Source organism: Micrasema longulum, unplaced genomic scaffold (assembly GCF_059751315.1).
Source record: "Micrasema longulum isolate JH-2025_06_02 unplaced genomic scaffold, ASM5975131v1 h1tg000982l, whole genome shotgun sequence".
Lineage (NCBI taxonomy): Eukaryota > Metazoa > Arthropoda > Insecta > Trichoptera > Brachycentridae > Micrasema > Micrasema longulum.
Genome location: NW_028278172.1, coordinates 26668 through 54140, shown reverse-complemented (window position 1 = coordinate 54140; position 27473 = coordinate 26668). Strand labels below are relative to the sequence as shown.

At 36.3% G+C, this 27473-nt stretch overlaps 1 protein-coding gene across 1 annotated transcript in view; it reads right to left on the bottom strand.

Annotated features, from left to right (window-relative positions):
• Positions 1–536: 536 nt before the first annotated feature.
• Positions 537–27473, bottom strand: part of LOC148277770 (uncharacterized) — a 50887-nt gene continuing 23950 nt past the window's right edge. The window contains exons 4-13 of the mRNA XM_088232407.1: positions 21794–21910; positions 21245–21331; positions 19177–19375; positions 18762–18845; positions 16570–16641; positions 15106–15162; positions 9562–9741; positions 5837–5904; positions 2612–2748; positions 537–675 (exon numbers count right to left, since the gene is read on the bottom strand). Of these exons, the coding sequence (XP_088088533.1) occupies positions 2614–2748; positions 5837–5904; positions 9562–9741; positions 15106–15162; positions 16570–16641; positions 18762–18845; positions 19177–19375; positions 21245–21331; positions 21794–21910 (999 nt within the window). The 3' untranslated portion in view covers positions 537–675; positions 2612–2613. The remainder of the gene's footprint in view (positions 676–2611; positions 2749–5836; positions 5905–9561; positions 9742–15105; positions 15163–16569; positions 16642–18761; positions 18846–19176; positions 19376–21244; positions 21332–21793; positions 21911–27473) is intronic.

Genomic DNA, 27473 nt, shown 5'->3' with positions numbered 1-27473 from the left:
CCTAAAATTAAAAATTAGACTCGGGTTTTAATAGACGACAGTTTATGGATAATCGTTCCGTTTTGACACATTCGACAAATAAAAAAAAAACAGTTTTCATCGTCCCGCAAAAATAAAAACGACGTACGCGGTGTTACTTAAAGGACGCGATACTTATGCCTCTACAAACGACTTTAAAATAAAATAAAACAGCAGTTCGCTTTGTCGCATAGTAGACGTACACGTATAATAAATACAATTTAACACGGACATTTCGAGCTCGTCCAAATTTTTAAACTGCGATATGTAAACGGTACCAATGATCACCTTAACTTCACGTAACGGACGATCGAAATACGCCCCGTTCGGTTCGCAAAAGCAGTACCCTTTGCACCACTGGGTGTGGAAACTCAAACCTGTCGATGAGCTAGACTAAATATATCGCCTTTTAAAAAATATATTCTTTTGAATTCGTCAAAGTATCTTAAATAGTAAAATACATACATAAAATCATATCAAATATTATTTTTGATTAACGTAAAGAATATTATATATTTTATATATTCATATATATATATATATAAAGTTCTTTAATTTTTTTTTAAGGTCCATCTGTATGACGATGCGTGTGGTACTTTCAATTTGCGCTTTTTTTCCTTACAAAAAAAGCTAAGACGGGGTGGAGTTGTGTGGAATCTGAAAAAAAAAAATTTAATATTAATATTTCAATTTTATCTATTCTTACATAGTAAAACCCTCAGAGTAATAATGCGTAACCTAGAGAGACGCCCTATCACTATGTTTCATAGAACGCAAGCAATGTTGGTTTGTTGGCTAGCAACCAATTGGTGGCCATTTTGTTTTATTTGACAACATAAACATAACGATTCGATCGGATGCTTTTGTCGCTGTGCTTGGCTTTGCTTGTAAAATAACTTGGATATTTACGTTATAATAAATAAAAATCCACTATGGTGAATTGCAGTATGTTTGCTTGCAGCAGTTGGAGCGTCAAAGCTGTTAAAGGAGTCAGTTTTCACAAGTAATTGATTCCCAATATTTTCCCATGATTTACATTGATTTTTGGCATTTATTGTCCCGACACGTGTATTACGTTGCTTAAAAACTTTCCTTATATCAACATATTTACTTCATATACTACTTTTTCTAAATTTAGGAGATAAATTTGTGTTTAAATTTATTTCAATAGAGGGAAAACGTTTTTGAGAAGGGAATATGGAAGTCTAGGCATTTACAGGGCTTATGACCTGAGTGAATAGCAATAGGAATTAATTTTTTTTTATTAAAGGAATAACAATAACCGTTTTGTGGCAACAATTCGCGGACAGTGTATACTTGTAATGCCGTATTAAATAGACTTCGTGAACTCGGCAATAGTTATTCCCACATATCTGATATATTTAGTGTAGGGTATTGAAAGTGGTCATGTGAAAAGTCGGAATAATCGACGTGCGTGCATGAGAAGATGTATGAATGTGAAGGAAGCAAAGGAAGTGTGCCAGGACAGAGTGGTGTGGCGTTCTATCCTCTCTGCCTACCCCTCTGGGGAAATGGCGTGATGGTTAGTTAGTAGTTAGTTAGTTAGTTAGGGTATTGTTCCTATAGAACAAACCTTCTGAACTTTTTCAAAGATGGTGAATGGTAATTATATTTATTTATTCATGCATTTCATAATATGGACAGTTTTTTGTTCACTTTGCCCGGCTGTATGAAACAGTACTTATGATTTTCTTGTTGTATTACTGTAGAATGTTTTATTATTTAAAAAATATATATTTATAGATGACAACCATGAAGTTTCGCATACATAAATTGTCTATGTTTTTATGAATGTATGTATGTGTATGCGCATGGGTGTATGTACGTGTGTGTGTATGTACATGTGTATATATGTGTATATGAATCAAAATGTGTATCCGAATAAGTTTATATTTTGTTTGTCTGTGCTCTATATTAATTTGTTAACTATTATAATATATTAAAATGTAATTGCCTAGCTTGGAACGGGGTATGTACCCTTGTTAGCTGGGCAAAGTGAATATGGAATTGTATTTTGATAAAGAGTGTGAATAAATAAATAAATAAATATGCTGTATAATTTTTAGGTTTAATTTTTTTTTATAAATCTTGGGTATAAGGAAATGTATGTTTTTAAAAAAAAAAATATTGAGCCAAATTTTTTAGTATTATAAATTTTTGTAAAAGGCAGATTTGCCGTTTATGTTAATAAAATAAAATAAAAATAAAATAACCCGCTAAGCCTTTATCTAGAGGCTCGTCAGCAGGTGGGATGGATGGATTATGGAAGGAGGTAGTGAAAAGTACACCACGACACCCAGGCCCGCGGAGAAAGAAATCTTTCTCCGATATTTTTTCTTGCAACTGCGGGAGTCGAACCCGCGACGCCGGCTTCACAGTTGGCCGTCTTACCGACTGCGCCACGGCGAGGATCGAAACCCAATCTACCGCGACCTGATACCTTTTTTTTATTAATGAGTTATTTACATCTCATTAAAAATGACCCCTGGATTTGAAATATTTCTCTTGACAAAAAAAAAACAAGGAGGTAAAAGAGGAGAGGAAGAGAGGACTGTTATTATTATCTGCTTACCTCTACGCGGACTCGGGAACCGAAGACCTCTTCTTGTCCTTCTTCTTCTTCAAAAAGGACGGAGTCCTCAGCCCCTTCTTTTTCTTCTTGTCTTTCTTGGGGGACTCTTCGAGAGACATGTCCTTAGAGGGGGAGCCCTGCAACACGGGACACGACGATCCGTTAGAACGCTCTGACCGCGTCGGAATAGAAAAAGCGTTATGTGAAATAACTCGGGACTCGAGCGCGGTGGGCGAACGCGCCAACCGCTACACTACGAGGCAACTGATTTTCATTACGCCGATTGGCCATCGGGTAAGAAACACTCGTCCAAGATTCCGATGGTTTATGATGAATTCAATGTGGAAATTTTTGCCTTAGGTTTAATTTTCTCAAGTTGTATTTTATTTCAATCGTACGTGTACAATTATTAAGAAATGTAATAACATAAATAAATCAATTCTCCCGAGTGATTACGAAGATACACCACCGACCCTCTACCTTCAAGTTTTGGGTGGGTACATCGATATGCACCAAGGAGATACGTGCGCCACGGTACACATTTATTTATACTTTTACAATGTTTGTATTCTTTTTTTATACAGAATAATGTTGTAAATTAGCTATTTAACAAAGTTAACATAATAATAACAATAAAAAAACGTAATTAACATAATAAGATACAGATTACCTATAATGACAGTTTTAGTGACATCGACATATTACATTGTAAATACCATATTACAACAGAGATGAAGAACATTTAAGAGAAGGTAATATAGAAGTCTAGGCATCTACAGGGCTTATGACCTGTCAATGGCTGGTTTATAATGGCTGGTTGATAAATTACCTGGTCTGAATGAAGGTGAAATAATTCAATTAGATGAATCTCACCCGCATAAATAAAGGTTTCAGCTCTTTAACTTCACAAACATCAACAGATGGAAGAATTGAAGGAATACAGATGTTCAAATATAGGCAGAATGGTGAATGTTACACAGTGTGTAAAGTGGCCACTTAAACCAGCAATTGACAGGTCATAAGCCCTGTAGATGCCTAGACTTCTGTATTACCTTCTCTTAAATGTTCTTCATCTCTGTTGTAACATTGAATCAGTTCAACGTTGAGTTTGAAGAAAGATAGGCTGGAGATTGGGCTTATCCGGAGAGACAAATATACATACACTGAGTTAGAAACTAGCTTAAATATATCTGCTCTTCAAGATTGTCGAAATAAATTCCACCTTCTAGTCCTGTTTAAAATTCTCAACTCGCTCTTCGATGCGCCCGAACTACTGAGCTCGATAAAATGAAATATCCCAACTGAAAACCTCAGACAAAACTGACTCTTTCATACCGATGACCATAGAACTAACTGTGGTTTCCATTCCCCGGTGCCCAGAATTCTCAGGTCTGCCAACAAACATATATGTTCGGCATACTAAATGGTATACTCTGTTGATATATGTTAATATAAACAGCTCCCCAGGGAGTTGAATCCAGTCCTTGTCTACAAAAATTTGGACAAACTCAAAATATTGTTGACGTTTCAAATTTTAATCCTGCTTGACTTTAAACTTTGAATTTGATTTTTAATTTTATCTTTGAATTTTAACTTTTTAATATTAATTCTTAATTTTAACTTTTAATTTAGACTTTTTAATATGAATTCTTAATTTTAACTTTTAATTTAAACTTTTAACTTAATTTTAAATTAAACTTTTCATTTTAATTTTAACTTTTGATTTTAATTTTAACTTTTGATTTCAACTCTTAATTTATACTTATTCATATATACATCTAATTAATTATTGTTGGTTGTGAATTTTTACTAAGAAATATAAATGTTCACGGAAGCAGAGAGAGAGGGAGGGAAGTAGACTTGGAGCCATACAATGTCTTCTCCCTTTTATGTACTTTTTATTTAATATTTATATTTTTACTTTTTTAGAATTAAATTATTTTCCCCCTCTCCTCCTGCATTCATAATAAATTAGTGTGAAATCTGTAATTGGTCTTACCTTTTTAATTGTTATTTTGTACCTTGTTTTATATAAAGACTGTATGATTTCATTAATAAATAAATATAAACTAAAATAATCATAAAAAACATAACCAATTTATATAGACGAATAGACCAAATTTTATAAACAGTACACACATTTTACCTAATTGGCTTGATCCACTCATCGATGCGTGCGCAACCCACCTCCACTATCCATTTCTTAATAGCAATTTTATATTGCGAGAACTTACTAATTGTCCTTACGGATAATGGAAGTAGATTGTACACTTTAACCGAGTAGTGGGCCAATCCTCTTTGACCGAAAATTGTATTAATTTTTAATTGTTTTTGCAGTATCACTGTAGTCATTATGACATCATATCAGTGGCGAATGGTGATTTTATTTACAGGTAAGCTATAAAAAAAATTCATATATTTGTACCTACATAGGAGGTGCATAATATTTTATATATATAATATTTTTCTGCGGTTCTGTGTGATACAACAACTCTCATCCATAAAATCAACTCAAAAGATGTAACTTCGTGATATATTATTTTATATAGATATATTATCCATTATTTTAATGTATAATTCATTAAAAAATAAATAAAAAAATACCACTATGAATTCAGTCGATATTAGGAATCCAATTGAAATGTCAACTGGCCGCATTGTTCTAGTAATTAATAGTGCTAAAAACGGCCGCGTCGAGCGCCATATGTCCTGCAATATGACGCGTGAAAGTAATTATGGTCTTATGTCAAAAGTACCATCTCAAAGAAAAATAGTCCTTAAGAAACAATGTTTGAAATACTGTTTTCCAAATCAAGAATCTTCAAATAATTTGTGTAATCTGCAAGTTTAATCTTGGAGCCCGCACTGGGGTTAATACATTAAAAATATAGTATACTTATTTGTATGAAAAAATAAGCTGGAATAATCGGCTAGTTTCTTAGCTCACCGCAGGCGCTGGGCGCGCTTTATTAATATTAATATTTATATTAGGATTAAAATACAAACGATGGAAATGATTTTAAATAAATGTTAATTTTTTTTTTTTCTGTAAATAAAGTTACACCAAAACATTATTATAGTTGGTCAAATATAATGGTAAGCTGCGCATAATCGCTTCTATACACGTTTCGCCCCTGCGTCATAGTCACAACTTTGAAAAGCGCCCTTGAGGTATTATATTACAAAAATGGCGCTATATAAGTTATCCATAATAATAATAATCACCTCTTTACTGCTGTGAGAGAAAGTGCTGGCGTGGGCGTCGGAGTGGTCGCCATTGTGAGTATTTTCCCCTAAAAACATTTTAAATCAAATTAATTGTATTTCACAAAAAAAGGCAATATTTCTTCATACCGTCAAACTAAATAATGATCGTAACCAAACAGACTGTTCAAAGAAATAATTCAGTAGAAACGAGACGGACAATAGATGGACATGTTATTCCTACGCTAGCTACAACTTAGATCACCATTTCAAATCATCATTTTAGATGAATGTTCCACGTCGAACCTGCCAGGAATTGAACCCGTATCAGGCACATTTAAACCGACCATCTTTCCTTTTTTGGACAAACTCAAAATATTGATAAAAACAATTACAACAACAACAAACCATCACGCCGTTTCTCAGGGTAGGCAGAGGCGATAGAACGCCATATCACATATTGCATACAGACCTCGCTTCCGCTACATTCATGCACGCACATCGATTGTTCCAACTTTTGACATGTCTTTCTCGGTCTTCCCCGTTTTCTGCATCCATCAACATTCGCATAGTAGATCCTTTTAGCCGTTCTTTCGCTCTACACGTCCAAACCGACGCAGCACCCCTTTCTTGATTCTGTCGATAATGCACGTCTCAGGCTTGCACAGTTCACGGATCTCGACATTTGCGCACCTATCGTGCATTGTTTGACCACACATTCGCCTGAGCGATCGCATTTCGACAGCATTTAACTTACTTCCATCATCATTTTTCCAATCGCTCCGATACATTAGAGTCGGCACTAGAACTCCATTGTGATCTGCTAGTTTAGCCCCTTGTGATAAACAATTGAACGTAGTTATAGAGACAGCAGCCAGCCATAGAAAGGTGAAACTGAGATAATAGCCATTTTGTGAAAAGAGTGTATTATAAAATCTACACAATAGTTTGAATGTTTTTGACTTTAACAAACGATAAACAATGAATATATAAGTTTTTTTATATATTACAAACAAGAATCTTATTGTGTATTTAACCAGTTTAAAAGATTTTTAAAGTACCATAAGATTTTTCTAGTTTTCTGCAAATTGAGAAATGCCGTTTTTGTGATCGACACCTGGCTGTTTTTGGCAGAACACAGAATCGTCCTTACTGCACGCGATAACATCAATGTCTCATTTTTCCGAAATTGTGGACTGGCTGCTTTCTGCATAACTACGTTCAATTGTTTGCCAAAGTGGATGTCAGTGCACCGTCCTTTCCACCCCTAGTAAACATACTTCCCAGATACACAGATTCTCCTACCCGATTCAGAATATCTGCGTTTAAACTGATCTCGCATTTAGTTATATTTTCATCCCTTTCAAAAACAAACAATTACTGTTGACAATAACCAGGCAACGTCAAAACACAACTTCTGTATTAGTTTTTTAAATGGTTTTTCCACACCGGTTGAAATATCAATATCGTTGAAGGGCCCAGGGCCTTCGATCCCTCGCTAGTCTACAAAGATTTGGACATAAATTAGGGTTAGTAATGTGTTAGCGTACCTCTGTGCCGTGTAGTTAGTACCGCGTGCCGAGACGTGTTCCATCGCACGGCTGTCCCGCGCCAGAATTACAAACAACACGTGACAAGAAAGCCATGCAGCGAGCGTGTTTGAAGCACGTGCACATATATACAATCATCCATTGCTACAGTCTGTCATCCATGTTTTAGTCATGGTCAATAGAGTGGGACGATGATGTATGAAGTTTTTTATTTTTTTAGACACCAAAGTGAAAGGGGTCTAAAAAGTTGCATTTTGAACACATTGAACGTAAAAATTATTTTAAAAAATACTTCATACTTCTTTTGGCCCCCAACCGAGGTTTGAAGTTTATAACTGTCTGAACATTTTTTAATTATCTATATTGATAAAATTATTTTTTTGTTCTAATCGATTGATACAGTTCTGTGTGTGAAACAGAACCAGAGGTGGCGTAAAAGTCCCGAATAAGGAAATCGAGCGGAGATCAGTCCGCCTCGTTGCCAAGCGGTTGGCTCGTTCGCCTACTATTCTCGAGGTCCCGGGTTCGATTTCTGGCAGGATAGAATATTTCAGGGATGACATCTCATATATTATATATTATATACGAGATAAGTTGGTACCTAGGTACTTGTTTGTGATTAAATTCCAAAAATAAAAATAGCTAATATTCAAATATTGAATTTAAGTAGGTACTTGTTTATGGTTGAATTCCAAAACATAAAATAAATATGGCATTCTTTTTGCAAATGTCAAACTCTGGTTTACTCACAAACAGAGGGGTGTACTTATGTAAGATACGATTTAAAAAAACTATTGAATTTAATATTATTAGTGTTACCAAAAATCCAGTTAAAATAAATAAATGGGTAGAAATTATAAGGAATTTAAGGAAAGAATCTGATTGAGATCCACAAAAAACAAATGCTGCTTGTAAACATTCAAAAACAAACTTTTTTTATACACAAAAACAACATCTTTAAATTTTTTTGTAAATGCATTCTCCTCGAATGCAACCCTGGTAGATTGACGAATAACACATTTATGCTCTCTACTTCTTTTTTACACATTAGATTTAAGATTTTAATATCTACGAACACGCACAGTGTAAAGATCTATATTTCTCTGAAAACCGCATGTAAATCGATTAAGCCGTTTAGGTGGAGTTCGGTGACATCACACGTACAGAGGAATTATATATATAAAGATGATGAAGAAGATTGAATCGGGTTGTGGTCCTGTGGCTAGTGTCTCGGACTCACGGATCGGCGCAGAATGGTGAATGTTACACAGGGTGCAAAGTGCTCATTAAAGTAAATGTAAACATAATTACTCTTTTCCAAAACAAAAAAAATCTATCCCCGTTATTGTTATTGTTAACAGTATTTTTATGTAATTTGTAAGTTTGTGTAGAGTCGACGCCGAGCGATTCAACGGTTGGAGCGATGCTTCATCATCATGACTCATTAGTCAAATTTAAGACAGTCGGAGCAATAGTCAAGCGAAGCAGTATATTATGCGAGATATTTATGAGACAATCGGAGCAATTTGACAAAGACAAATGGTGACATAAATGCGACAATATTATCGGGCAAATCGAGGCTGAAGAGTGATTTTATAAGACAAGGAAAGCAATTGTCACGAGCATATTCGGCAGGACGATGGAGGAATCGGTCCGGGACAATTGCAACGAATGTATTCGACAGGGTAAGCAATCGGAATGGGATATATTCGACTGTGAAATCGATCAAACCGAGTATTTACGGAGACAATTGCCACGAGCATATTTGGGAGGGGAAGTGATAGGACCGAGATATTGGACGGTGGAAGCAATCAGACTGAGACGATTGACACGAGAATATCGGGAGGGGAAGCGATAGGATTGAGATATTTGACAAAGGAAAGACTCAGACTGAGACAATAATTGACAAGAGCATATTTGACAGAGGACAGAATGGGACTATTGGACAGAAATTGGATCGGAGACAAATGACAAGCATATGATTAAAACCGATTTCCCTATGAAGGGGAAGCTATCAGACCGGTATTTGACAGTGGAAGCGATCGGGCAAAGATAATTGCCTCAAGCATATTTGACAGTGAAAGCAATGGGCAGAGACAATAAACGGGAGTAATTGAAAATATTGAAATATTTGACGGGGAAGCGATTGGACAATGGTCAGTGTGGCGATTTGCCACGAGAAATTAAACTCGGCACCTTTGACGCACACGTGCTGCTGCTGCGGCACGGTGTACTGGCGCACGACGAGCGTCGAGTCGGCGTACACTCCCCGCGCCGGAACCGACAGCTCGGACAGCGCGACGCCCTGCACGCGGCTGTCGAACACCTCGTCGTCGGTAAACGGCGCGTCCGAATCCGTCACGTACTGGTTCACAACTGGCGCAAGAAATCGACAATAGCTAGCGATCTACCACACAACTTGATTCCCATTTTCCAGCCCGGTAAGTTGAAAATCATTATACTCATTCTCCTCGGAATTGGCGAACCGAATGTGGCGTATTTTGATCACCGGGAACAATGAAACGTAGCAGTGCAAACAACCTCAAAAATCGGCAGTTCACATCCTGCTGAGGATGCTCGAGGCCCTGGTTCGATTCTTGGGAAAGGTCGTTCTTCACTGGAATATTTCATGTTCCTGGCTGGCGGCTGAAGCGTAAGGCTGATCACTTTACCTCCGTGAGACGTATAATTAATATTCGCCGCATTTGTGTGTCAGACGTGGACAGGAGTAGGACGATAATATGCGGCCGGTCAGCGCTTCCGCCTACCACGCGTCTCAGGTTCGATTCCCGACACGGCCGATCTGTCGGGTCGCGGTCCAGTGGCTGGCGCCGCGGACTCGAGGATCAGAGGCCCGAGGTTCGAACCCCACTCCACCCCAACTTGAGTTATTAACAGCTCGTTGAAAGAAAATGGCCTCCAAAATTGAAATACTCGGATAAATTGTAAGAAAGAAAATATTTGTTTTTTAATTTTAATTTTTTTAAATTATATGGTATAGTCCTTAAAATAAGGCTTTATTAGAATGACAGTTGTCAGCAAAAGTGACAACATAACTTTGTAGTAACGTCTAAGAAGTGATTTATATTGACACACGAAAAATCATTAGTATCTGGCGTGTTCATTTATTTTTTTAATACAATGCTCGACATATAAATCAAAGTAAATGTATAAAATCAGCTTTAAAACTAAAATAAACCCAATTATTAACGACGTTCTTACGAGGTTACATCATTTTGCAAAAACGTTAGAGATGGACAAATTGATCAATGTAAATTGATGGAATAAAAAAATAATTCATTCGATAAGTATAAATGTCTTATTTTTTGGTGAATAATTGTCTTAAGCGCACTATAAAAGGCTTGTTTTTGCGTTTTTATATCAATTTTCGGAAACAGAGTTTCATGTTTGCATGAAAAAACGGATAAAATCGATTTGATCAGTGATCATTAATTTCCCATAAGTGACGTTAGTTTGACAGCTATCACTTTAATAAAGCTATATTATTTCAAGGACTATAGTGAAAAAGGACCACTAGAAGCCTTTTTTAGTAAAGCTTCGTAAACACTTATTAAAACATTAATTTATGCTTTGATACCACTCTCTGCAGTTAAAATCTGGAGTGCATAAAGTACTGTGGCAGTGTCAATATCAAAAGTGTGAACCCAACCAAAAACACTTGTGCGAGAAGGCGTAATCAACACACCGTGGACCGGGCAGTGCAGCGCCCATACCAAAAGTAAAATACCATGCAATTGTTAGTAAACTACACAATAATAAATCTACGGGAAACGGGGAACATTTTGAAACGTTTAATACAAGATGACGCCGGATAATTTTTTGTAATAAAATTCTATTGAATATTTTTTCAAATATCTGTACCTCAAAGCTGAAAGGCTGGGAGTCACATTTTTTGCAAAATTGAGTAATGAATTTATTTCAACAGAGAGGGAAAAAAAATTAAGAAGGGGATATGGAAGTCTAGGCATTAATAGGGCCTAAGACCTGTCATTGGCTGGTTTAAGTGGCCGCCTTACACACTGTGTAACATTCACCATTCTGACCATGTTCCGACATCCACATTTCGTCGACTCTTCCATCTGTCGACTTCTTGTGAAGTAAAAGAGCTGAAACCTTTATCACGCGGATGAGATTCGTCCGGCTGAACCAAATCACCTACTGGGCAACGCCTGAAAACAATTTTCCAATTTTTATGCTTCTTCTTTTACCAGGTAGTTAATTCAACAACACAATTCAGGAAAGGTTGAGGAAATGTGGATGTTGAAACATGGGCAGAATGGTGAATGTTACACAGTGTGTAAATTGGCCACATAAACCGCCCAATGACAGGTCATAGGCCCTGTAAATGCCTAGACTTCCATATCCCCTTTTCAAAAATGTTTTACCTCTCTGTTGAAATAAATTTATATGTGAACTCCCTAGGGAGGAAATCCAGCCCGTCCGCAAGCATTTGGACATACTCAAACATTGTTGAAATATGAATGTCATTTTGTTCGTATATTCAGTAGCTCAATCACAAATAACTATCGACGTGCTTAAAAACATGCTAAGCGTTTGAGCGATCACAATGAACAATAATGAACATGCTTAAGTTATCGCGGTCACAAGTAAACGCGTGTGTAATCTCTAAGTCAACACTCGTGTCTGTTTGTTTTATGTTTTCCTCGTAAATAAATACAGTTCACTGGCGAAAAATCGGTGTTTACTATAAAAAATAATACAATATATTGCATTTGCAAAATAGTAAGGAGTATCTAATACAAAAAAGTGAAAAATATATTACAAACAATTACTATGGCGACTGCTTTTCTTGACATTTGGCTCGCCAACCGCCGACTAAATGCAATAAATAGCGTGATAAATAATAAATAAATAAATAAAAATAGCAGTTTTGGAATATTTTCCATATTTACACCGGTGACATTCAAATATGTGATTGCGCAGCAGGATTATACGTCGCGAAACGTAAATATGTTGACATTGAATATTAGGTGTTCACGGATGTTGCATTGTGATCGCGAATACGATACACAACCATGGTGAGAAATGGTTATCGCGACGCTTATTAGCATGTCTGTGTCGGACATCGCCGCTCGTATGGCAAAAAAGGCAGAATACGGCGGCAGGTGCCGATCATTTAAAACATCGTCAAACATAGCGGCCCCCGTGTGCGCCCCATCATAGACGGGGGCGGTTTCTGCACGAGGAAAAATGTTCGACTGAGCGCCGAGAAATCCTTGGACCTCGATGGCAGCTGAAGCTTCGTGAATCGTGTGTATAAATCAAGACTAAGCGTGTTTTATTAGAATGACGCCCTCTTCGCCTTCGACTCCGCCGCCTGCCCTTCTTGGAGGATATCACCGCCGACCAGCCAGAGAAGTCTATCTCATCCGAGATAGTTGGACTACAGCAGCTACAGAGCCACCCCTACTTACAGTTCATCTATACACACGGCGAGGTGTCGTGCGTAACGTCGATAGTTATTTGTGATTGAGCTACTGATTCTATTAATGCTAAAAACATCGGAGTCCTCCGGTATACCACTACTGAAAAAGCTTGTTCTAGAACACCAGTACGCCTGTAGGGCAGTAATAATACGCTGCTGGTTTTAAAGAAGTGGATACCAAATAAACTCGAGTCCGTGCGAAAGTTACAAATCTGCTAAGGAGAGCTTATCTGTAGTAATACTGAAATAAGGCTTTCAATATTACTGCAGACAAATGACTATATTGAACCTTAAGGCTGTAGTCAGGTAAAACGAACGCAAAATTAGGAAATCATACGATTTTGCCATTTTAAAACTAAAGTTTTTTTTTTATTGCGAAATAATAAAAAATATAAAAAAAACATAAATTAGACAAAAACAATATTTTTTAAAGGTATTTCTGTTAAAAAATGTACTTAAAAGTTTTAAGTAACTAAAATATAATTACTTTTAGACCGGCAGATTACGCCATTTCAAATTTGGACTGAACTTAGGTATCTGGGATCTCAATAAAGACTAAGTATTGAACTAAAATTTGTTGCAATAATTTGAAGATCATAAATTTAACATAAAAGTGGCCGCGGCCAAATTTAATTTTTTTGTTTTTGAAAAAAAATACAAGCATTTTAAATCACATACATTTTTGTGACATTTTCCTTTATTTCTATGTAAAATTATGCCTTCGGTAATACTTAAAAATAACAAAATTTATTGAAAATTTGAAATATTTTACCGAAAACAATAAGAGCAGGTCTGAATGTCATAAAAAAGTGAATAATATAGTGTTTTAAATTAAATATTACAACCAGAATTATCTTATTTTTTAAAAAAAGATAGAAAGGTTGTATCTATTTATTTAACTTTTTGTACATAATGTTATTTGTACATTGGCGGGCTTATTGCCAAATGGCAATTTCTTCCAACCAACCAATAAAATAAAAGTGTTATTTTTATCATTCAAGTTACAGAACATATTCAATAGAAGAAAAAAAAGATTAAAAAGTTAAAAATATATAAAAATAGAAATAAACGTATTTGTTTATAAATTACCTTAAATCAAAACTATTACTCAATGGGAAAAAGGAAAAAAGCGGAAAGAGGAAAAAGGAAAGGAGGAGAGATTAAGGAAGAGAAAGGAGATGTTTCTTCAGACGTGATTTAAACAGAGATAACATCTTTGATGGTGGATGGGAGATGATTCCATATACAGTCATAATACAGTCTAAAACATTTCAATAATTTTATATTCTTTTAAAGCATTAACAAAGGCATAATTTTACATGGAAATAAAGGAAAATGTCACAAAAATGTATGCAATTTAAAATGCTTGTATTTCTTTTCAAAAACAAAAAAAACAAAAATTGTTTCGGCCACTTTCGTGTACAATTTATTATCTTCAAATTATTGTTCAATACTTAGTCTTTATTGAGATCCCAGATACCTAAGTTGAGTCTAAATTTGAAATGGCGTAATCTGTCGGTCTAAAAGTAATAATTATATTTTAGTTACATAGAACTTTTATGGACTTGGAAAAACAGGGATGAAAGTAAGCTGAATGCTGTCGAAATGCGATCTCTCAGGCGAATGTGTGGTAAAACTATGCACGATAGATGCACAAATGTTGAGATCCGTACATTGTGTAAGGCCGAGACAAGCATTATCGACAAAATCAAGAAAGGAGCTCTGCGCCGGTTCGGACACGTAGAACGAATGGACAGCGAGAGAACGGCTGAGAATATTTACAATGCGAATGTTGATGGATGCAGAAATAGAGGAAGACCGAGAAAGACATGGCATGAGCAAATCCAACAGATACTTAAAGATGGACATGTCAAAAGTCGGAATGATCGGCGCGCGTGCATGAGAAGATGTATGAATGTAGAGGAAGCGAGATCTGTATGCAAAGATAGAGTGTTGTGGCGTTCTATCCTCTCTGCCTACCCTTACGGAGAAACGGCGTGATGGTTTGTTTTGTTTGTTTGTTTGTAGAACTTTTAAGTATATTTTTTAACAGAAATACCTTTAAAAAATATTGTTTTTCATCTAATTTATGTTTTTTTATTTTCTTTCTCACGACCTTTATCATATTTTAGGCGGTTATTTTTAAATTTGGAAATAAATGGACACAAATTATGTTAGCACGCAATACAGCGCGCTAATAGCAGATTCGCAACTTTCGCACGGACGTGATGAAATAAATAGTTTGTCTGTTTATTCGACTGAGTTGTAAATACCTCTGAAGGAGTGATTCTCGGCCATTGCTCGTTCCATGTTCATCAAATCGGTGTTGACTAAAAATTAATGAAAAAGAAAACAAAAAAACAAAATAAATAATAAAACAAATCAAAAACATTCCAAAGTGCGGCGAAAATAAAATCGAAAAACATTCGCATGCGTAAAATACCAGCGTACTTTGATTGTATGCGTCGACAGTATTCTTTCTAAAACATGCACTAGATAAAATAAATTGATAGATTTTTCAACAGAGAGGAACAATTTCCCATTTCGAGAAGAAATATAGACGTCTGAACACGGGCAAAATGGTGGATGTTACACGGCGTGTACCGTACTTACTCGATCCATGTCAGCTCTCGAGACGGAGCATATGGCATGTGCAGGGATTTTCCAGGTCTATCTGTCACATGCGTCCTCACCGAGCCTGATGGGCATTAATAACAGGTAGAGGCGTAAGCAATATATGACCGACACTTTAAGACAGTCGTCGCTGCGTCTGCTGTATCATTTCGACTGTGTCGTAGAACAACAACAGATTTGCCGACGGTCAACTCGCGTGCGTCATCCCCGAGTCGAATGGACATTAATAACTGGGAGACCGAGCGTGGTTAAGGTTCTCGGAAGGTGTATACGACATACAATGTGGCATCCATATGCCCATTTCAACATTTTGTAAATCACCGCACACCCAGAATTCTTCAACATCTCGCTGTTTTACAAGTCGCTACTTTAACCAGGGAACAACAGGTCACAAGCTCTGTAAGCGCCCAAAAATTAATGTTTCAATCTCTGTTGTAAAATCTATCAATATCAATTGCCTAAGGGTGTTAAATCCGGTACAGTTCATTCAAATCTTTAATAAACCTCTGCCCCACGGGATCTATTTCACACAGAGATGTATTCTTCGATGGTCGGACAAGGACATCAACACCGTAACCATTCCACGTCGGCTCCCTAGTCGGAGCAAATGGTGCGCACAAAGTACGTCTGTCGGCTGCCAGCTCCTGTGTATCCTCCCAAGTCAGGTTCGCGTTCCGCCGATATACAGTGAGCGGCGAACGACCGGGACTTCGAGAACCCGATGCCCCGTAAAGTAGGCGAGCGTGGTTGAGGCTCTCGGGAGGCATCTGCAATGGCCCAGCAGACCGTATCGCCTCCGCTAAGTGACAGTCGTCTTGCTGCGTCCGTTCTCTTATTACTTCCGAGACACGTGTCTTAAAAACTCCTAAGTATTTGCTGTTTTGGGCCCTGGTGAGGCTAAGATTCCCACCCGTAGAGGATAATCAGCGTCACATAGGTGGCATTAACATTAGTTTACTAAACATTTGAACGCACTGTACTGTCTATTATCATCTGTCTATTGTCATTTTTTCACCTGTAAACCGCCCCATCTGCGGAGTACGAGACATCTCCGCAAGGATGATTGGGCCCGCAACTTGGCATATGATAGTTCAAAGACTTACCGTCGCTTAGAACGACCTCCGGTTGGCTCGGTTTCGGAGCGTGCTTCGTCTCTATTCTCAAAACTCGTGCTTCTGGAAGAAAAAAAGGGATATTTTTCAATCTGCTTTCGCCATCGGTGTGCGGGGCACTCGGTCGGTACGCCAAATGTAGCGTATCTCGATCACCTGTCCACGCGAAGGCGAGGTGATCAACCAATGAAATATTGCGATTCAAACTTCGATGAAACCCCGAAATTACATCGATCTATGTATTATTTTTTAAAGTCCGAAGTTGAATTGAATATTTTAGAACATTTTCATCCAATTCTATGTATTTTTTTTCCACAATTAATGTAGGAGAAATTTGCAATCCGCATTGAAAACTGACAGCTCAAAAGAGAGAAATTAATCTCTATCATTGTACCATCTTTTTTGTTAGAGGAATTTGTAATTTAAGCCGTAATTTTAAAGACAGTTTATTGTCAACAATATTTTGTACACAAGAACTGGATTCAACTCCCTGGGGAGCTGTTTATATTAACATATATCAACAGAGATTTTTATTTTTTATTATTTTTTTTTATTTTCTTTTATTCAGAAAACATACAGTACAGTTACAAAGTTTAATATTTTACACAATTAGACTTAATTCTAATGGACCAGTGAAGTTTCCATATTAAAAAGCAATTATATGTAAGGTTAATTATGAAAGCATAAAAAAGAGAAGGAAAAAGAAAACATAAAAGAAAGTTGTTTAAAAATTAAAATTTAAGTGAAAAAAATATATTTTAAGGTTTGTAGTTTGTAGTGAGTATTTACAAATGGAAATAATATTAAAAATGAAGAAAATTTGTAAGAGTAATTAAAAATTAAGAATGGAAAAAAAGAATGAAAAACATGCTCAGATGTAAAAATAAAATAAAATAGTAAAAACATTTTTTTAAAAAAGGAAAAACATAAACACATATTTATTTTAAGGGATTCAAAGAAACGATGAGAAGAATCTTTAAGTGAAATATAAGACAGTAAATTTAAATTTAGGTCAATTTAAAAACATCTTCAAAATTAATGAAACATTATAGTAAAAGCAGCAATATATTGATTTTATTAACATATATAATAAAGTAATTAAAGAGAGAAGAAATTAAAGAAAGAGAGAAGAAATTAGAGATGAAGAACATTTAAGAGAAGTTAAGAAGTCAAGGCATCTACAGGGCTTATGATCTGTCAATGGCTGGTTTAAGTGGCCACTTTACACACCGTGTAACATTCACCATTCAGCCCATATTTATTTATTAACGGACATTGTCCATGTATACAATTTATAAGGTTTAAATATTACAATAAAAGAATAGTTTAAAACATTTAAAAAAAAGAAAAAAAGCATTGACAAACATAAGGGACATCGAGATAAGATCTGGACTTTTTATTTAGTACTCGTTTAAATCCTTGTAAACTTCAACCAAAAAGTCCAGATCTTGTCTCGAGTTAACAATACAACAAAGACGGATTGGAGAATTAAGGCCATAGTTTGTTCTATGCTGATTGATGAACAGTACTTCATTGATTCTCAATCTACGAGTCGGAATATGAAATTTTACTTGTCCCAGTAATGATGGAACATCGATTATACCATTTAGTATGCCGAACATATATATGGAGTTAATATTAGTTCTACGTTTTTGTAGAACAGAAATATTGAACATTGACTCTATTTCGGCATAAGAATAATTATCTCTCTCTAGTCCAAACATCCACGCTATTTTTCGAAGCAAGCAATGTTGGACTGATTCAATGCGATTATATGCCTTCAATTCTTTCATCTGTTGATGTTTGTGAAGTTAAAGGGCTGAAACCTTTATTTATGCGGGTGAGATTAATCTAATTGAATTATTTCACCTACATACTAGGCGACGCCTGAAAATGTAATTTTTTAAATTTCTATACTTCTTCATGGACCAGGTGGATTTATCAACAATATTTTAAGTTTGTCCAAATTTTTGTAGACAAGAACTGGATTCAACTCCCTGGGAAGCTGTTTATATTAACATATTACAACGGAGATGAAGAACTATCTACAGGCATCTACCATTGTTATAGTTAATTATGAATGTATTTGATCCAATTCTATCAATACGTTTTTTCTTCAATTCTTTTCATGCGTCCTTCTCTAAATGAGTTCTCAGTCTGCTTTGAGACAGCGACGTGCGTACCTGTGCGTGATTCGTCTTCCGCTTCTGAAGGAGACATGATCTGCGCCCCGCTCAGCGCCTCCGATTCTGAATAGTCTGTGTCGTCTGCAAATAATAAATTATTTGAAATTAATAATATCAATGATAAATTCTAGAGGAATGATGTTTCGAGTGTGACCAAACGTTTGCAGACTGGTTGGATTTCCTCCCTAGGGAGTTGTTTAGATCTAAATTTGTTGCAACAGAGAGGGAAAACATTTTGGAAAAGGGAATATATAAGTTGAGCTCATACAGCACTGACTCCCTCCCATTCTTCAGAACAAGAGTAGTTTGATAGTTGATTCACAAATAAAAAAAATCACCGGACTTCCTCGTTGGCAGGCTGGAGTCGGCTGTCGACAGAGAGGTTGAATATTGAACAACGACGCGTACTCACACTCTCCGCGCGCCTTCCGCTCCACCGTGCGCTTGTACTCGTCGATCTCGGTGTCAGTGACGGCGCCGAACGGGTTGGTGGCGTACGGCGCTTTGTACACGGCCGCGTTGTGCTGGTGGCCGCGCTGGATGATCCCCTTGGACGCGGCGCCCATCAGCACCACGTGATCGCCTGTCCGCGTCGCGGACGCGTCCTGTACCTGGAACGAATACAACATCACATTAAAAAAAAAAAAAATTAAATATTTGCCTTTTTATGATTTACCCAAATATTTAATTTTGAGGGCCATTTTCAACAAGTTATAAAAAATTTATTATGAAAATAAAACTTTGTTATTAGTGTTAAATTTTTAAAATTCTTTTACAAGAACACTACTACAGTTTCGGGAGAGCAATCCTTCCATCGACGAGTGATATAAAACTAATATAGTAAACACAGAATATTGTTCACAATGTCATAGAATTTAAACAAAAATAAACAAATTAATCAGCGAAACATAGAGCAGGGATTGTTTATTTTTTTAAACTTGTTTTTTAAATTTTTTTTATTTATTCTTTATTTTTATTTTTTATTCCACTCATCTAAGGTGTTAGCATATAAATGGATAGTTATCTAAAGTACAGATATGAAAACATGATCAATCAATCAATCTCGGCATACAGACCTCGCTTCCTCTACATTCATACATCTCATGCACGCACGCTGATTATTCCTACTTTTGACATGTCCATCTCAAGTATTTGATGGACTCGATCGCGCCATGTCTTTCTCGGTCTTCCTCGTGTTCTGCATCCATCAACATTCGCATCGTAGATCCTTTTAGCCGTTCTTTCGCTCTCCATTCGCTCCGCATGTCCAAACCGACGCAGCACCCCTTCTTGATTCTGTCGATAATGCACGTCTTAGCCTTGCACAGTTCACGGACCTCGATATTTGTGCACCTATCATACATACCTAAAATTAGACAGCGGAGAGACTATATATCACTCCCTCTCACTTCTGATCAATGTATTTCATAATCCTAACGCTCCTATATACCTCCGTCAACGCTTATCAGTTTATGGTTAACCTCTTCGTTCTAATACTCAAGGCACTCTCTTAATACCCATCCACAATTCCTCTTTCTTCTCTAACTCATATAGTGTCCATGCGGCTGGGGTGTGGAGTCATCTCCCATCCATCATCAGAGATGAAACTACAGTATCTCTGTTTAATCCACGTCTGAAGAAAAATCTCTGTTCTCTTCCTTAAATATTTAGTACCTAGAATTTTTAATGTATTACCAAAAGAACTTAAATTTAACTCACATTGAACAAGAGCAAAGACTACTCGATCAAGAGTTTATATATGAATAGTAGCTTAGGTGTAAATATTTTAATTTTTCATATATTTTCTTGTATTCAAAAAATAAATTTATATATTATTATTTGTATAAACATGTTTATTCTGATCTTTCCGGCTGTTAATTTTTATCTGTTATTCATTGTTTTTATAAATGCAAATAATATTATTAAGTTAGTATAAATATAATCTTCACCAACAAGCTACGGAAAGTGGCTTGGTGGGATTTTAGTTTTAGTAAAAATATTTTTTATTTTTTTTCAAATTGTAAAAATGTATAATTTTACTATTAAAATAAAAATAAAAAAAACCTCTCATTGCCTTTTTCCTCTTTTTTCCTTTTCCCCATTAAGTAATAGTTTTGATTTAAGGCAATTTATAAACAAATACGTTTATTTCTATTTTTATATATATCTTTAGCTTTTTAATATTTTTTTCTATTGAATATGTTCTGTAACTTGAATTATAAAAATAAAACTTTTATTTAATTGGTTGGTTGGAAGAAATTGCCGTTTGGCAATAAGCCTGCCAATGTACAAATAACATTATGTACAAAAAGTTAAATGAATAAAATACATCCTTTTACCACACATTCGCCTGAGGGATCGCATTTCGACAGCATTCAACCTACTCTCATTGTTTTAATAGATATCAAATTATATTTTGGCTATGCCGTTTAACTCTCTAGAATTCGATGTGAATTTCTGTAATAATTGAAATAAATTACCTTGCTGGCTTCGTCCCACGTGATCCCCTCTAGAATGTGTGACTGCGGTCCGGCGCTGAGTTTATCTGCTCTTCTGTAGTCCTTGATCTATTTCAAACGAGTTGATATACAATGAACAATGAGCACATAGAAATCATGATGAATCTATAGTACTTAAAATATAGCTCGATTACAGCTGTCAAACTAATGTCATTTTATCAGTTTGTTCATGCAAACTTAAAACTCTGTTTCCGAAAATTGATATAAAAATGCAAAAACAAGCCTATTATAGTGTGTTTAAGACCAAGACCAAAAAAAAGACATTTATACTTTTTTTCATGAACAACATCATTTGAATTATTTTTTTATTCGATCAATTCACATTGATCAATTTGTCCCATCTCGAACATTTTTGCAAAATGATGTAACCTTGTAGGAACGTCGTTAATAATAATAAAAAAATAAAATACAAAAAAATTAAACAGAAGCATTTCAATCAACCCTCGTAAATAAATCCAGACCAGCTATGCAGTGGATTGCGTCGAGTTAGATGAACTGATAGATTCTCACCTGCTGCTGTAGCTGCTTGAACTCCTTGGGGTTCGTGTTCTTGGGCACGAACTGCAGGGCGCCCTCTATCCGCACGGGGGTGCCCGTCGCGTGCGCCGGGGAGCCGTCCGACACCCACTGCCGGCGACACAAAGCCACTGCGTTACCGCTGCGTCCGGCACTCACTCGAGCCTTCGCCGCCCCCCATACCGGAGATGAGATGTCGCGAGGGTCGCGTCGTTCGCTCGTAGCTTTAATTTGCTAACTTGAAGAGTGATTTTTTACAGCAAAGCTTCATCTACTGACTTTAGAGCGATTCTTTATAGAGGATAGCTTTGGCTCGCCAACTTTAGAGTGTTTTTTAGAGGATAGCCCGTTGATTAAACTTAAAAGTGATTTTTAGAGGGTAGCTTTAGTTAACTTACGAGTGAGAGTGATTTTAAAAGAAGACTTCTTTATAGAGAATAGCTTTGGTTCGCCAACTTTAGAGTGTTTTTTAGAAGATAGCCAGTTAATTAAACTCAAAGTTGATTTTTAGAGGGTAGCTTTAATTAACATACGAGTGTGAGTGATTTTAAAAGAAGATAGCTTTGGTTGCCTAACTTCAGAATGATTTTTATAGAGGATAAGCTTTAATTTAGCAAGTTTATAGTAAATTTTATCAAGTATGACTTCGATTCACAAAATTTAAAGTGACGTATATAAATGATAGCTTCTGTTTGCTGACTTTAGAGTATTTTTATTTTATTTATCATCTTAATAGAGGATTTTCTCAACAAAGCCATTTTATATTGGGAAAATAATCTCGCTTCACTATCAGCTTCCTCGTCTAATGACGCCCGGGACGCCGGTCTCACGGTCGATTGCCCCTTTAGGAATCGAACCGATGATCGTTTGAATGTTGGCTTAGTAAGATAATCACTTTATCGAAACATTTGTAGCGTAGATTGAATAAAGTGACCCATACACTATAGACATCTCAAATACAATATGGGAGGCTAAAAAATATTCAAGTGTGCTTGGAACGTCGTACAATATTATAAACATCTATCGTCCCGTTCATTACAAGGACGAGATTTCACAAATCAGGAATAATGTATTGAAAATATAATCAATATTTTAAATTATATGGTCCTACGGAATGATAGGTGTCATCCCTCGGTAACTACACGGACATGTGTATCTACCAGGGATTAGCGAACAGCCTCATGGCCGACACTGTTAGCCAAATGTCTGCAGTTAAAGACTGCCCGCAATCTGCAAGCTTCCGACATCACCGAGACCTGTGAAGATCTATTGTGGCGGGTCTATAAAGAGCCCGGCTACTGTGTGGAAGACGAGAGTTGCTTTTGCTGAATCTCCCCCTCCGAGCCCGGATGGGGGTGAGGTCTTTGACATCCTCGGGTTTAATCGGCGGTCGCCCGAGAATACGGCTTCCTTTATTTATTTATTGTGGATAACTTATATAGCGCCATTTTCGTAATAAAATACCTCAAGGGCGCTTTGCATGGTGATTCTATTGTTAAGTTAATTTAATTGAAGCTTTTAAATTTGTAATTTAATTAAAATAATTTATTTTGTTGTCACGTGCTACGGATTTATTCAAATGATTTAGAGAACAAGTGGGTTTTAAGTTTTTTCCGAAACATCACTTCACTTTCACAGCCTCGCACCTCCGCTGGGAGGTGCGAGGCTGTTTTCCATGCCATAGGGCCTGCGACCGCAAATGCGCGCTCACCAAATTTAGTGCGCTGTTTGCGTAGAGGTATAATAACTTTTCCTCTCGCCGTAAACGTAGCTGATCTAAGCGTGAGACGCCTGTCAGCTAGTTCATCTGGAATGCATAGTTCCCTTAGATATTCCGGAGCCGAGTTGTGCAGCGACTTATACATAAGCCAACAGAGTTTGTATTCGACCCTCTGTGGAAAACGTAGCCAGTGTAGTTCCCGAAGTAGTGGAGTGATATGACTGAACTTAGAGATTCCGAAAATAAGTCTCGCTGCGGCATTCAATACAGATTGTAGACGACACAGATTTATGACGTAAAACATCACATACACCTAGAAGCTTGGGAAAGGTTCATTCTAGTGCGACGTTTGATCAATCTGCAGTGCCCCGGGCGAGTTCTATAGTCCTTAAAAAGAGTGACAGCTGCCAAACTAATGCGACTGGTGGTGGGGAAGTACTGAGCACTGACCATGTACCGATCAAATCCATTTTATCAGTTTTTTCACGCAAACGTGAAACTCTGTTTCCGAAAATTGATATAAAAATGCAAAAACAAGCCTTTTATAGTGTGTTTTATTGATTATTTACCAAAAAATAAGACATTTATACTTTTTCCATGAACAACATCTAATGAATTATTTTTTTATTCGATCAATTTACATTGACCAATTTGTCCCATCTCTAACGTTTTTGCAAAATGATGTAATCTTGTAAGAACGTCGTTAATAATTAGGTTTATTTTAGTTTTAAAGCTTATTTTGTATAATTATGTTGATTTATATGTCAAGCATTGTATTAAAAAAATTAATTAACACGCCAGACACTAATGAATTTTCGTGTGTCAATATAAATCACTCCTTAGAAGTTACTACAAAGTTATGTCGTCACTTTTGCTGTCAGCTGTCATTCTAATCAAGCTATATTTCAAGTAACAACAGAGATGAAGAACATTTAAGAAAAGGTAATATAGAAGTCTAGGCATCTACAGGGCTTATGACCTGTCAATGGCTGGTTTAAGTGGCCACTTTACACACTGCGTAACATTCACCATTCTGCCTATATTTGAACATCTATATCCTGTAGATGCCTAGACTTCTATATTACCTTCTCTTAAATGTTCTTCATCTCTGTTGTAATATGTTAATATAAACAGCTCCCCGGGGAGTTGAATCCAGTCCTTGTCTACAAAAATTTGGACAAACTCAAAATATTGCTATATTTCAAGGACTATAGTGATAACACTCGCCCGATATCAGCCGAGATTTATTAGGTCGAAAGCGAACCTTCGCGAGTCCCTTCCGTCAGTTCTTCGCGCGGCGCTGACCGGGTACCTTTTGCCAGAGCGTTGCGCTCCGCTTCCCGGCCCGTGACCTGAGCACATTCGGGCGACCCGCAGTGGGGCTCGGGGCCTATCGGGCCTGTCTCGCCTCGCGGCTTTTGTTCGATTTGACTTTGTCGATGTTCGAATGTCCAGACATCCGAATCAATGTTATTGCACAATCAAGCGCCTGCATGCATTCCAAGGCTAATTTAGAATTGATCTCGACTGGGCTCAGTACTTTTAAAGCAGCCCGCCGTCTGAGTTAACCATAGGGACCATTGAAATATTAGTTTTCTGATTATCTCAAAATTAGTTACTTTGAGACGCCTGTTTAATGAACGGGACGATTTTAATTTTGTGTCGGTTGTAAAGTATCAAAGATTGTGGACATTTGCAACAAAATTGTCAAAAATTTTGATGCAAGAAAATTCAGCGCTTTCCATTATATCGTCTGTGTCCCAGCGGATGAAGAATACATTCCTGAGTGTGAAAAAGAACCAAAACACTAAACGAGTGTTTTAACTCAATGGCTGCTCTCAGGAAAAAATTCCGAGTAATAAAATCGAGTGGAGATAAATCTGCCTCATTTGTGAGGTCCTAGGTTCGATTCCTGATAGAGTGGACGTGAACATACCCCTGCCAGCAGCGTGATTCTAAACGCTCTCGCTGGGGTAGAGAACGCGCTGCTAGTGCGTAATTAGTATGTTAATTACGTGCTAGAAATGTGTTATTTACCCCCGCGAGAGCATTCAGAATACCAGCCCAAGAATCGAACCAACCTCAAATAGTGAAATATTGCAGCGTTAACCACCATTTAAAAAAAATATTTCACACCTCTCCTGCCAGGACTAATGCGCCAACTTATCCCAACTCGATTTCCTTATTTGGGATATTTATCATTTTAGGCATCGGGTTAAAAACGCTCGTTTTGGATTCTGGTTCTATTTCACAAACATAACTGTATTCTTCATCCGACTGGACTCGAAATAGCTTAAAAAATAGCGCTGAATTATTTTGAAAAATAATAATGTTTATAAAGGAAATAAGCTGGGAAAAACTAAAGAGGGAGAAATTTGTGTGCTAGAAAATATATGAAACATGCCGATGTAGAAGAAATGAAAAATAAATTAAAAGAATTTGACTCTTATCGACACGTACATAAAGGATAGAATGCCACGAATGAAAACATCGAAAGTTTTTTTTTTAACATACACAGAATTACATCAAAGATTTTTTTTTTAACAAATACATTAAAAAATCTTTTAAACATTCTTTTAAAAGATCTTTTTAACATTCCGTTCAGAGATGTTTTAAAATTTATATAACCTTATAAAGATGGTCTGACACAGAATTATTTAAACAATCCATTTAAACTATTATGCTTTCTTTATAAAAATACATTAAATTAATTAATTTATTATGTAAAAACATGCATACTTTAAAAACAAATCAAATTTAAAATAAAATAAATATGTAATTTATAAGTGGTGCAAACATGCGGGGAAAGAAAAAATGCGGGATTTGAGGTGAGGGAAAATGTCATTTGAGTTTAGAGGTAAAATTTATTTTATTTTAGGATTGCGTAAAAAACTGAAAAATTTGTGATGTGTTATTTTTGCGTTTCAAGTGCAGCTCATCAATTCCAAGCACAGAAAAATATTAATATATAACCTATTTTTATTAAATTTCGTTTTGTTATCTTTGTTTTTAAATTTGAATTTAACAGCTCATCAAATTTAATTTAACAGCTCGTCAAATTGAATTTGACAGCTTGTCAAATTGAATTTAACAGCTCGTCAAATTGAATTTAACAGCTCGTCAAATTGAAATTTAACAGATCGTAAAACTAAACAGTTTGTGAAATTAAATTTACCAGCTTTTCAGATCGACGATGCAAATGTGAAAATTCCTCAGCTAAGTGTGGCCAACTTTACAGAAGACCCAATCAAGGTTTTTTTTTAATTAATAAAAAAACAATTTTCAATTTTTATTTAAATTTAAATTTGTTGCAACAGAGAGGGAAAACATTTTTGAAAAGGGAATATGGGAGTCTAGGTATCTACAGGGCTTATGGCCCGTCATTGGCTGGTTTAAGTGGCCACTTTACCCACTGTGCAACATTCACCATTCTGCCTATGTTTGAACATCCACATTTTCTCAACTCTTCCCTCTGCTGACTTTTATTTAAATTATGTAGGAGTCACACCAACACAATACGTAAATTGGAGATTTTTTTCTCACCGTATTTTGCGGACGATAAGACGCGCCCCAAAATTTGTCTTTCAATTTTAGAAAAAAAAAAATGTTTTGGACGATAAGACGCATCGGACCTCAAGACGAGTGCATCGTATGGTCCGAAAAATACGGTAAAAAAAAATTAAATATTGGCTCTTTTGTTAGGTTTTAAGTTAAAATACATCAAAAATACCCGCTCGGCATTCATGTTTGAATGACGAGTGTTACAAGAAAGAAGTTTGACAGCTGAAATTACGATGTCGCATTCAATTGTCAATGTCGAGTGCTTTGGGGCACTCGAGAAAAAGTCGATTGGTTTTCAATCGACTGCATTCGTATGGGTGGTCCACGAATACTGCCACTCGTCAAATTACGAAAGTCGCATACGATTCTAAAGACGAACGAGTCCAGCATAAG